Source organism: Aplysia californica, unplaced genomic scaffold, assembly GCF_000002075.1.
Source record: "Aplysia californica isolate F4 #8 unplaced genomic scaffold, AplCal3.0 scaffold00869, whole genome shotgun sequence".
Lineage (NCBI taxonomy): Eukaryota > Metazoa > Mollusca > Gastropoda > Aplysiida > Aplysiidae > Aplysia > Aplysia californica.
The window spans coordinates 140,782-153,083 of NW_004798139.1; the positions used below are offsets into that span (position 1 = coordinate 140,782).

Consider the following 12,302-nt stretch of genomic DNA (forward strand, 5'->3'; position numbering starts at 1 on the left):
CTAGTCCTACAAGGTTCAGCAGTCATAATTTTGCTTCTGATCACAAGCAACGCAACCAGACATTTTTGGTTGGAAGAAAATTTTTTAAAAAATTGTTTTATAGATTACGCAAATACAGTTGAACCTGATCCTGTGGCAACTTGTCCAAGATATTCACCTTACGACCATTTACCACATACCCCTTGCCGATAAAAAAAGTCCCAGATGTCCACCTAAGAAAGCCACTTATCTCATGACAATGGATGGCTGTCCTGGATAATTTCAACTGAATTTATTATTTGACAGCTTTAAAAAAAAAATAATTCTGAATGAAAAATAAGGCCATAACAACACAAACAATATAAACTGAAATTGAGCGTTCAGTCAGGGAAAAACGGGAAAAAGAACAAGAAAAATCGGAATATCATCATCTTGAGCGACTTAGATCAAGACTTAGTGGTAGGAGCTGAAGGCTATGGAATCAACCATTGCTTGGAACCGTCAGCATCTACACACTTTGAGATGTGCTTCTTTAGGGGACAGAGCGCTTATGGGGATGCCCCTTGTGCAGAGATGTCGGTCCTTCACACAAGTAACACAAGTAACCTACTGTGAAGGACACCAAGCGTCTACTAACAAACAGGTCATTAACAGGTAGAAAGAACATACAGTCTAGCATACACATAGCGAAATCAGGGGTGACGCTGAAATTTTTTCATTACATTCATGTATCAGAACAAACTTGGGACCTGTAAATCTGTTTGCTATGCGCGTGTTTTGCTATGTGTGTGTTCACTATGTGTGTGCAAAACTGTACTTGCAAAGCTTACCTGTACTTTTTGTGACACTTGGAACGCCTGTCTGCGTCCAAAGCAAGTACGCTGGCACTGGGGTTTAGCAGCGACAACTTTGTACTCAGCATGGACATGTAGCACTGACCTGAAATGTCAACAGTTCATATCAATGGCATCTTGAAATGATTCTGCTTCCTCTTCCTTCCATTACTCTTTTTCTCAAAGCCTTAACTCTCCCACCTGCCCCACATTCTTTCACACTGGCATATCTGAAGAATATATCAAAAAGCCGTACGAGTTGTATCCAGTATTCTCCTGTCTTTTAGTTTAAGTTTTCAGAAACAGTTTTACAGCACTTGCAACACAATAATGTGATACAAGTGCTGAATATAAGAGTTGTTACAAGAGAGTAACAAACAAAAAAGGAGGAGAGATAAGGAAGAAAGATGTTTAATATGAAAGAAGGAGCAAACCAAACCAGGGCACCCGCCAACCACTCACGTACATTTCATCACTGAGCAATTAGAGAGAGGTGAAAATAGGCAATCTCACTCACAAGTGTTAAATAGTATTACAGACTCAAGCATTTTTCCTTACCCGAAACAAAAGCTGCCAGGTCAGCGCCTCTTTTGAGTTTCCTCGTAATAAGAGGACGGACCATACTCCACAGGGCTTGGAACAGTTTTTCTTTATACTTTTTCTCCTATTCATTGATAGAATACAAAAATATAATATTAAAATTATCAAAAACTTAAAAGCACACAGAGGAACAAGTTCGGAATAATATATTTTTTAAAATATTTAAGAGCAATTCTGGAAGTTGATTTTAAATGAGTCTTGAACATTGGCCTGTGAAGAGACCAAATATAGCACAGGAGACAGCTAGGTCACAATTGTCAACTGGCTAAAGTCAAACTTTCAAGAAATTGTCCTCGCAGTCAGTGCAAGATTTGTGAGTTGTGTCTCTATGTCCAACTACCTCCTTTTATCTTTTATGCTTCTTTGTCTTCTTACTTTGCTGTTACCTGCACTTGCCACAGTCTTAGTCATAACATGCTTCTCTTAAATTCAAACTAACAAACAATCTCATCACAATCTAGTAGTAAGTTAAAGGCTACTTAAACAAAACACTCACCACATGTTTATTTCATTATAGATGTAAAGTAAAAACACACATTCCATCATTCCAGGTCCTTTTATGTTCAAAATAGGTCCAAACTTGCAAAGCAATATCCTTCAGTTCTATTAGCAGATATACACATCAAAGTACCAGTCTACGTAAAAAATAGGGTATTTATTATTTTGTTACTAAAAAAAGCATGATTTGATTTTTTGCGCAACTGAGAAGGAATAAATCCGTTACAGTCTCCCTAAAGCTTACAGTGTTATTGCTGCTTCCTGTACTAGAGGGTAGAACGGTAGGCTGGGGTGTTGAGTCAAGTGAGAGGAAATGATTCCTGCTTCTTTTCCACAAGGGAACAGAGTCCTGGCCGTCACCAACTGCTGGAGATTCTCCAGAAAACTTCCACTTGAACTGTTTGGCTAAACAAAACATTGAATAAACACTAATAATTCAATAAATAACTATGCATTAAAAAGGAAAGCAAATCAAAAGGAATGGCATTTCTATTTGAACTGATGAGTAAATATGTTGTTGTTATCGATCCAGGATGAGTAAATATAAAAGAAGAAAAATGCTTCTGTTTCTCTTCTCTTTTTAAAATGTTTGAAACCCCAGGATCAATAACCATTATATATTTTGTAAATACAGTCAAAATTGCTCAAGACGGTCAACTATTGGTCAAGGAGTAAAGATTCTCTCTTAGAGAAGTAAACAACAACTTGGACAGTCTCATATCTATACCAAAAAATGCGAATGGGGAGTAGGATGTGGTTATTTGTCCAGGTGATTGTTTTAGACAGGTGCCCATTAGAGCAAATTTGACTGTATTGCATATTCTCATTTAGTCTCAATACCTGCCCAAGTGAAGTTGAGGGTGGTGTATGTTGTATGTGTGTGTTTGGCGTGGGGAGGGGGGGGGGTGGCAAACTGTCTTCATGCTGACATCATTGTGTTGACAGAAGGGTACCAAAAATTAGCCTAAGACAAGACATTGAGTAAACTGTTAAAAGAAACATATTTACCTATGTCAAAAGGCTGAGCAATGTGCAACGGATCAAAGTCCAGAAGTTTTCTCTGCGAAACATTACATCAAGCAGAAAGTTTAAGATGTAATCATTCCAAAGTAGGCGTCATCAAACTTTTTTTCAGATTGGAAGGATAACTCAGAGAATGCTGAGTGTAGGCCGAAAAACTATTTTGTTAACTACAATATACTGCATACATAAAAAATAAAGTCAACTAGTCTATTCATTGTGATTTATCAATAAACAAAAAACAAATAAATAAATAAATAAAAACAATCCATAATTAATTTGCTAAGCAGAGTTCAATGAAGCGGTTAAACCATTTTTGGGTACTAAGTCCTGAGCATGTTACAAACACATCTTCAAAGTTTTTGGAGGTTTTTTAAAATCCGAAATGGCACCAGGCCAGATGAAATGATCTCACATGCAAGATCTGGCCCACAGCTCGTAGTTTGATGACACCTGTTCTAACACAAAAATGTTGTAATGTTGTGCTGAACTTATTCAAAAAGTTATTAGTAAACAATGAGGGACAGTCACTGAATTCAAACAAGGTTGCTAGGTCCAAAAACCCTCCCAAACTGTAAATATTAAATCTCTAGAAAATTATGCAAAATATAGGTAGCAAAAAATTCTGAATTTGACACAAAATGACACAAAAAGCTACATTTTCTATCAAGTCGTTAAAGTTCATAAATGTGGCTAGAAAACCACAAAAAAAGTAATTCTTCTTCTCTAGGTGATTCAAATGTAGCCGAATTATAATTGTTATACTTACCATCCCAGCTTTAGAGTTGTCTGCCTCCTTTTTCAGTTGTGGTTTCATCAAAACAGGCTTCATGTCTTTATTGATGATGGCATCTGGCTTCTCATTATTATGGATGACAATATCTGGTTGTATCTTTTCAACCCTTCCGTTGTCATTTTTCTTCGCCCGTTTTTTCAGTAATTTTCGTATGTCTTGTGAGGACTCAGCCGACCCAGTGGCACGAGGCGGCTCATTACTGGACAGTGTTCCTCCGTTGACAAATTTCTTTGAGACTTTGGGGTATATTTCTCCTTCTTGAGGATTCTTTAGAACATTCTTGACGACCGACCTTTCACCGAGATCAGAATAAGCTTTGGTTAGACTTTTCTGCTCCTCCAAGGGTCGCCCGTCTATAATGTCAAAACTTCTTCGAGATTCAGGCTGGGCAGGACCAGCTTCTGGTACCAGCTGTAGCCGAGATAAGAGAGTTTTACTTACATCCACAGACGCCGGTTCTTCCCTATTCCACTGGTCTTCCATGCTGTTTATTTTGTGTTGATCGATTAACTTACCGACCAGTGCAGCTATCTCTTTTTTACCAAGGCTTTGTCCATAGGCTGGCTGATCATTTCCAGCACTGACCTGGCCTCCTTTGTCAACATGGGGGGCTTCAGATTTTGAAGTTAGAGGAATCCCACTCTGTTTGAGCCTGCTGTCATGTCTCAAAGGTTTTTGGACAAAATCTTCAGAGATGAATTTGCTCTGTCTCTGCAAAGGTGAATAAAACTTAGTCTGCAATGTTTTAAAGAGAAGAGACAAAGAAAATCTTGCATCATGAAGTCATAAAGCCTGAAATACTTTTTAAAAATGAAAGAAAAGCATACTTATAATCTTCTCAAACTATTGAAAGGAAATATAAATAATAATTGTGTACTGGAAATTTTTCATTAACGCACTGCTTAATTTACTGGTCCAGCTCCCATAAAAAGAAAATGTGAAGAGCAGTAAAAACTTTCTATAACACTATTTGATCAAAAAGGTCACCAAAAATAATAAAATGTCACAATAACGAAGGTCCAAGATTAACCCTTAGATTCCGGGACAACTACTGACACTATCCTGCATTATTGGGGGTTTTTCCCCTTGTTTTCCTCATGAATCTTGCCTGAACAACAGTTGTATCCTCATGTACCATAATCATCTTCATTCTTTTCGAAAAATATTGCTGGGTGATATATGCTTACAGCTTGAAACTTATCTTTTTTATGCTGAAAATGCTAACATTTACATTCATTTTAAACTAAACTTGCTGCAACAAATCAGGGAATAGGCTTGTAAGAATTAAAAACAATGAAACAGCTTACATTTGCCGACTGAGAAGATCGTTTGATCTCCCCACCTTTGACCATCAGGAGTGCTGGATCATCTATTGACACTGTTGCTCCTAACAGTGATGAGAACAGTGACAACTTTGACTCTGCAGTTAAATCTGTAAAAAAAAGAAGAAAAGAAAGTTTCCTTAACTCTATGACGACCAAACAATTCACCTGACTTGGCTGTTAGCTCTGATGTATCAATGAAGTCCAAGCCACTTTCACCTGTTAAATTAATTCCTTTCTGTCAATAGGCGAAAAAAGGCCTAGAAAGAAATAGGGACAGTTTGACTCCATAGTAAAAAGTAAAACTGTTCCCACACCCGACCCAGATATTGGGGATTGCTTTGTTAGTGAGACAACCTCCTGGGCCTTCGGCATATTGTGGTAGGATGGCCAATTCCTTTCCACGCCGCCTTTACTTCCCCAACTCGAAGTCAGGTACCCATTACTGCTGGGTGGGCAGGAGGGGGAAAAAAATCTGTCTGAACCGAGGCTCGAACCCAGACTTTCCGCTTCGGAGACGAGCACACTCACCGCTCCACCACCGCACCCTCTATAGAAAAGAATATATATATATATTTTTTATTTGAATTTTAGCTATTCTAAGAAGGTGGGGAGTCTAAGGGAGCTTCTTTACATCTATGACAAACAACATGAACGAATGATTTTACAAGAAATGAACAAATATATCCTTCATACGCCCAAACTTGTTGACAAAACGATCGATCTTGAGCTTGATCTTCTTCTGACTAGAAATCAGCGTCAGAATTATGTCCAAATTCATTACGTTTTTTATAAATTCATAACTGATAGGAAGAGGTAAAGAGAGACATTTCATGTGGGTGATCACACAGTGCGCACAATGGAGTATGACGCGGCTAGAATTTAAGGAGAAAATGCAGCTGAGCATTCTGAGTCCACTATTGAAAGATTTTGATTTTTTCCCCATGGAAACGAGGGAGAGGTGCAGGTGACTGACGTTATTCTGTCACATGCATTCAGGCTTATATTCCTGTTTTGTTCATGGACTACAGATGCAGAAAGCTGCTGAAAAGCATGGTTACTCTTATAATCTACAAGTCCATTTTATGCTAATCTATAAAACTTAACTGGCATCTGTGCTGTAGTGGTTAGACTCTTTAGAGGGAGCTCTCATGGTCAAGAGGTTACGGTGTTCACCTCTCACTCAATAGGTCCTGAGTTCAATTATATTGCACCTCCTATTCTGCTCTCTAACAATGTTCTGTTGTCTACTTTCATCTCCACTTTCTGCCCCCATCCCCTCACCTCCTTTGCCCCCTCCTCTGGGCTCTTGACTCTTTCTGAAGCCTTCTACTGCTATTCCTTGGCTCCTTCTTACTGCTGTCTTTCAGTAACACCTTTGATCTTAGGGTAGGCAAGATCTAACATCTAGCATTCTCGGATAAGGACGAAAAATCTCGGAGGTTGCACGTGCAAATTGCACACGTTAAAGATCCCTTGGTGGTCCAAATCGATAAAAGTAGGCCTCGGCCACCACCCAGGCATGTTTAATGTGCTCCGCACCCTTATACAACCAAATGTGGTTGCGAGTGCCGTAAAACAATTAGAAAAAAAAAAGACTTTAGCAATTACACACAAAAGATGAGGAATTTTAAAAAAATTAAATATCTTCATATGCCTACAGGGATGTTGCATCCCATTCAGTCTGGTTTGGTCCTGACAGGTAGGGTCAAAGGAATCTACCTCCTTAAAGATCATACTTGTGTTGTTGCCTGCATAATATATTTACAATTACAATAGAATTAATACTGTCACTTAAAACAGAAACATAGTATTAACCAAAATCATGTTAAGCAACAATAAGTTGTTTCTTTTTCATACAATAACTTCTGAGCCTACTTTCAAGTCAAAGATTTACAAATAATATTTAAATGCATATTCATCGATTATACATGTCAATTTTAAACTCCAATTGAAAGAGGTGGGCATTTTCACTTAAAACAGTTGATATTTTATTACTTTGATTTGAGCCAAAGTCATATACGTACTGGATTGTTCTTTCAACAAAAAAAAACACTCGATGGCTAACACTGACTACTCACTATAGTTCAAAAGAGAGTTGAAAGGGACAGAACCATCAGGGCCAGGGCATGGAAGGCTTTTGCTGCTTCCATTGACACACTGAGGAGAAAGAAATAGTCCAACCTGCTCAAAAGACCACCAGTCCAAGACAATCACCAGTACACACAACAACTTCACCCCCCCCCCCCCCCCCCCCAGCCCTCTCCTCCTCATAAGTCTGGTTAATTGAAGTACATGAAATTTCTCTATTTATCTATACTATAACATTATCCAACTGAGCATTTTTGAGTCTCCCAAGACTGTTTAACTTGGCTGTGTCTTCACTCAACTAACCATGCTAATTGTGTGTGTGTGTGTGTGTGTGTGTGTGTGTGTGTGTGTGTGTGTGTGTGTGTGTGTGTGTGTGTGTGTGTGTGTGTGTAATATTAGTGTAATAGTAATAACAATAATAATAATAATTGCATTTATGCAATGCATATTCATGCTTTACAGAATGCCTATGCATTTTATAACAATTGTTACCCAAGTAGACCCTAGAACTCCAACTCAGAAAAATTCTCAGCTTTGTAAGAAGCACAGAGTGTGCATTTTACTTGAAGACACTGTGATGCACTCTTAACTTAAGTAAGCCTAACCACTCACCTCCTGACCCCCGACTACAAATGTCGAGTCATTCCAGTCAAGGCCTACTCCTGAGCTGAGATTGAAGGAGCACAGGCGCACACCTGACAAAGCACATACCTTCTGCAGCAAGCCCTTTGGGTTTTCCCAGGCAGCTTTGAAGAATTCAACCTGATTTTTAAAAGAGTTCAAATATGTATTCGAACAGCACCCAAAAAGGTAAAATGACATCAAAATTGAAAGCAGTTGTCAGCCGTATAAAAACTGATGCTAGCTCAAAAAGTTAAGCAAAAATGTGTAAACAATAGCTCAGCTTGTATGTATCCTCTGAAAGGGATGCCCACCCACCAGCATTTGTTTTAGTAATCAGCTATTAAAAAATTAGTAAGCTGGCTTTAAAATTCGTATTAAGGCCATGGATAGTCTTCTTCCATGGGGTGTCAAGGAGAGAGGCTGTAGCCAAGCAAGTATAAATGTAACGTAGACTACAGTGTGATGAAAGAAAAAGAGGTCCTTGCCTTGCACCTACCTCAGCTAATTGTTTCAAGTTTCAAACAATGATCCATTTTTTGAAAAATTCTCCCATTGGTCTAGGATGTCACCAACAACAAAAAAGGGGCAAGGATTTTCTAATACCTTGTCAATCTAATGTTTGCCTTACTCCTGGCTTTGCGACTTCTAAAGTCTTATGTTTTTCTCAGGGAAAAGTGGCACTGAGTGACTAGAACGGCTCAATGCAGAGAGGGTGTTAATACTGTTAAAGTTAGACAGCTGTATGTGAAGCAGTGATGAAGACTGTCCGGGTCTGGTAGTTTTTCTCTTCTTATTCATGGGGAAGGTTGGCAGTGGGTTGTGGTAGCCCAAATTTGTTTAAGAATTAGAATCAGGTGTATTATGATCATACTTTCAGAGAATTTAATTAAAATTTATGGAGGGAAGCGCTTTTCTGACAGGGAAATTGCTTTCTGAATATTTTTTTAATAGGATTAAATCAATTTGATTAATCAAAGAATTCATTAATATCAATATTAGTCACAAAGTATCATTGAGAGAAAAAAGCAATAAATTGTCAGATTTGAAGATTATTAACTGATTGAACACATGATTTTGAGCACATTTTCGAGGATTTTTGGGGGGGATGCGAAATCTTTACTTGTCAATATGACCTATAGAATTTACACACTTTTAGTACAACAAAATATTTTTAAAATTTACTCCACACAGTTCACAACAATAAGATATATACTTCTTAACCCTATCCGTACGTCATGTTTTACTATCACATCCATACAACATGGGGAACTATGCGCAACCACTTTCCAAACAGGAACTTTACTCGTTAATCCGATCCGTACGCTTTGCATAGCAGTCTGTCAAAAAGATTTTTAGAGATATACTGAAAGTTTCAAAGAGATCTTCGTACTAGAAGTATTCTAAAATGTGAAGAATACAACCCCATGGGTACAAAATGACCCCAGGGCGTACGAATAGGGTTAAAAAAATGTTGTGTTCCTTACCCTATCGTTACTGACATCAAAATGAACAATGAGTCTTCGGGAAACCGTCAGTAGCTTGGCCATTGACTCCTCCACCTCATGGGGCAACAGACCTTCTGTCAGCTCACTCAGACCATTCAGCAAACAAGCGTTGTAGTTGACCTGAGATATAAAGTCACGGCACTGAGCTGAGATATAAGTTTCTGGGGATTTGGGATTGTTTTTGGTTTTTTTAAGTTTTAGCCAGAGATCTCGACCTATGGCACTTGCAATACAAATAGGTCACATAAGTACCGAAGATTAGGTCTTTCTAATATATAACAGGAGTAAATTCCATCTCAAGATTTATGTTCTATTCATAAAAAATAACTTAAGACTGTGCCTAGTAAAACTAAACAATTGGAGGAACGGCTTTTTCAACAGCTGCTCCCTCAGTGAGGAATTCCCTCTCACTACATTTAAGAAAGGCACCTACTTTGACCACATTTAAATGAGGTCTAAAGACACATTTATTTAAATCCCATTGTATTAACTAATTTGATTCTTCTTCCAACAACAAGTATGATATGTAGAATCAGTGGTTGTTTTTTTATGTATGTGTTTTTTGTCAAAATGCAGTTGTATATATGTATCTGAAAAAATCGTTGAATTTTGGAAGGGCACATTACATTTATTTTATTCCTGTAATATTTGATATTTTATTACTCTTTTATACTAATTATACATAAATTTCATTACCCCTCTCAGAGTAACTTAGAAACAACGTGCATATATCGTCACTGCCATTCAATATTGTAGGATATCAAAATATGCCAGAAAAATGAAAGTATGTTGTAAAGTTTGATGAGGCACATCAATTGGTCCTCGTCTCATTCCTCTTCTTAGAATAGTAACAGATTTTGCTTAATGTAACATTTTGTACTAAGATAATGTACTGAGCGGAATAAAACAGTTTGTTGTTTCTCCTGAAAACCTCATACTTTGACATACGACAATGATGAATGGCAACGACATACACTTGAGCCACTCACTGCTGATTGCGACAGAACTAAGGAAACAGCTGATTCAAGGAATTCTCCAGGGCCAGGGACAGCCACAAACACATTTGTCAACTTTTCTTCCCTTAAGCGTTGTTCACATCTAAATGCATCATCAGCATCTGTAAATGTCATACACCAAAAAAAAAAAGGGTTAAAAACACAAGGTTAACAAGACAAAAGCTGGAATTTTTTAAATGAAATATTGCAGGTAGATCTACCTCAAAAGCCAGAAGACGAAACACATAACCATAAACGAAGAAAGAGCCAAAAATAGAGGTCTTCTCTTCCTGAAAATTTATACTTTCACAGTTGGTATCACAAAGTAACTTTGAAACAATGATAAGCCACAGTATATTGTAAATTGAATAATTCAAAGAAGAAATAGAAGTAGTCAAAATATAAATACATACCAAACATCAGCAGTACAACAGTATTCCCTTCAGCTTTTAGACCCACAGCGAGAGCCTGGCCACATGACCCAAGAACCAGAACTGCCCCTCTAATCGACGACATACTTGTCCCCACAGGGAGATGGACATCCAGGTGAAGAGAGTTTTGCCAAGGGTTTTTGCCACCTGCGTCATAAATAAACAAAGACAAGTATGTGATAATGCATAAGCTTGTCACAGATGACCTAACCTATAATATCAAGTTAAAGAAACACCAGACACAATTTTTACAGGTAAATGAAACAATTTGTGAACTCAGTAACGTTCATGATGGTATTATTTCTCTATACTAACATATGACAACAACGCAAGCACAAGCTCTCAGTCAGCAGTCCTTATTTCGTCATATGGTCATAGGTGAGAAATGAGATCATGTTTCTTATTTTGTTCCTAATAAATCATGTCCTACATGCACATCAGAAGCCTGGCGAAAAATAAAGTCTCTATATACAAGTCACAGCATATATTTCGTACTTTTCATGGCGAGAACTATACTTCCTCTATGGAAGCCAGCAGCTTTAATAAACCAAAGAGAGTTGTATGTTGAGATGTATTAGTTCACAGTTTACTTTTTACTCTCAATTATGATAGGTGAAGCGTCTTGAGTGATGCATTCAACAAGAGACAAGAAAAGCTGTTTACCCTTTGGTTGACCAAACTTGTACAAATGCCAGACAAGGGAGAATACATTTTGATCACCTCCGACCTCAAATTTTTCTGCAATTTTTTCGTCCAGCTCCTGCAATTAGAACAAGCAAAACATCTTAATGGGTAAGCATAAATTTGTTTAAAATACAATAAGACTTCCATGAAAGATGAATAGCTTAATTAATATTCTCCCAGTAATTTCTTGCTCTTGCACTATAAATAGATTTCAGATGTAATAAAGCATTATAACTGGCGATTTTATAGATAACTCAGCAACAGCCATTATTTCTTCAATAAAGATATATCTAAATAGTATTAGAAACAGGCACACTCTCAAATCATGTGAAATGAAAACATAGCTGCCTTAAGCAATATAACTTTATTAGTTACAAAATCATAATTTACTAAGTTATTGTTTCAACTACTTGTGTATTACATGTTGTTATGCTCACTGGTAACATAAAATGCAAAAGAAGAGCTGGAGAACAAAGGATATAACTAACTTACAAAACTTGAAGAAATAGGTCATGGGACAAGACCAGAATTTTTTTTAAAATCTGATTTCCATTTCAGTATACCAGTGGAAAATTATATGAGAGGCAAACCATGATGCTAAGGCTCCCAGGCCAGAGAAACTCAAGCCTCATGTCTCTCGCTCATGCCTCACGCCTAAACGTGAGAATGGAATTATGAACTGACACAATATTACTTGCGATGGGCCATAAACCTCCGCTTATGCCTCACACTTCACGGCTCACACGTTAGCCTAGAAGTGAACATGTTCACTTTTTTCGAGGCATGAGTCGGGGGCAGACTGGACATCACAGCGTTTCGCCCCCCGGTAGAGCTGGACGCAGGTCAGATTCCATTGTCAACTGTGTGCAATTTTTATTTTCTCGTCAGGATGGATGATTACAAAGCAAGATTAATTGAGTTAGT

General features: G+C 37.7%; 1 protein-coding gene across 1 annotated transcript in view; it reads right to left on the reverse strand.

Annotated features, from left to right (window-relative positions):
- Positions 1–12,302, reverse strand: part of LOC101864487 — a 39,726-nt gene that overhangs the window by 25,980 nt on the left and 1,444 nt on the right. The window contains exons 2-13 of the mRNA XM_005110258.3: positions 11,358–11,454; positions 10,677–10,841; positions 10,258–10,385; positions 9,248–9,388; positions 7,752–7,901; positions 7,130–7,208; positions 5,034–5,158; positions 3,700–4,437; positions 2,919–2,970; positions 2,155–2,315; positions 1,371–1,476; positions 810–918 (exon numbers count right to left, since the gene is read on the reverse strand). Of these exons, the coding sequence (XP_005110315.2) occupies positions 810–918; positions 1,371–1,476; positions 2,155–2,315; positions 2,919–2,970; positions 3,700–4,437; positions 5,034–5,158; positions 7,130–7,208; positions 7,752–7,901; positions 9,248–9,388; positions 10,258–10,385; positions 10,677–10,841; positions 11,358–11,454 (2,051 nt within the window). The remainder of the gene's footprint in view (positions 1–809; positions 919–1,370; positions 1,477–2,154; positions 2,316–2,918; positions 2,971–3,699; positions 4,438–5,033; positions 5,159–7,129; positions 7,209–7,751; positions 7,902–9,247; positions 9,389–10,257; positions 10,386–10,676; positions 10,842–11,357; positions 11,455–12,302) is intronic.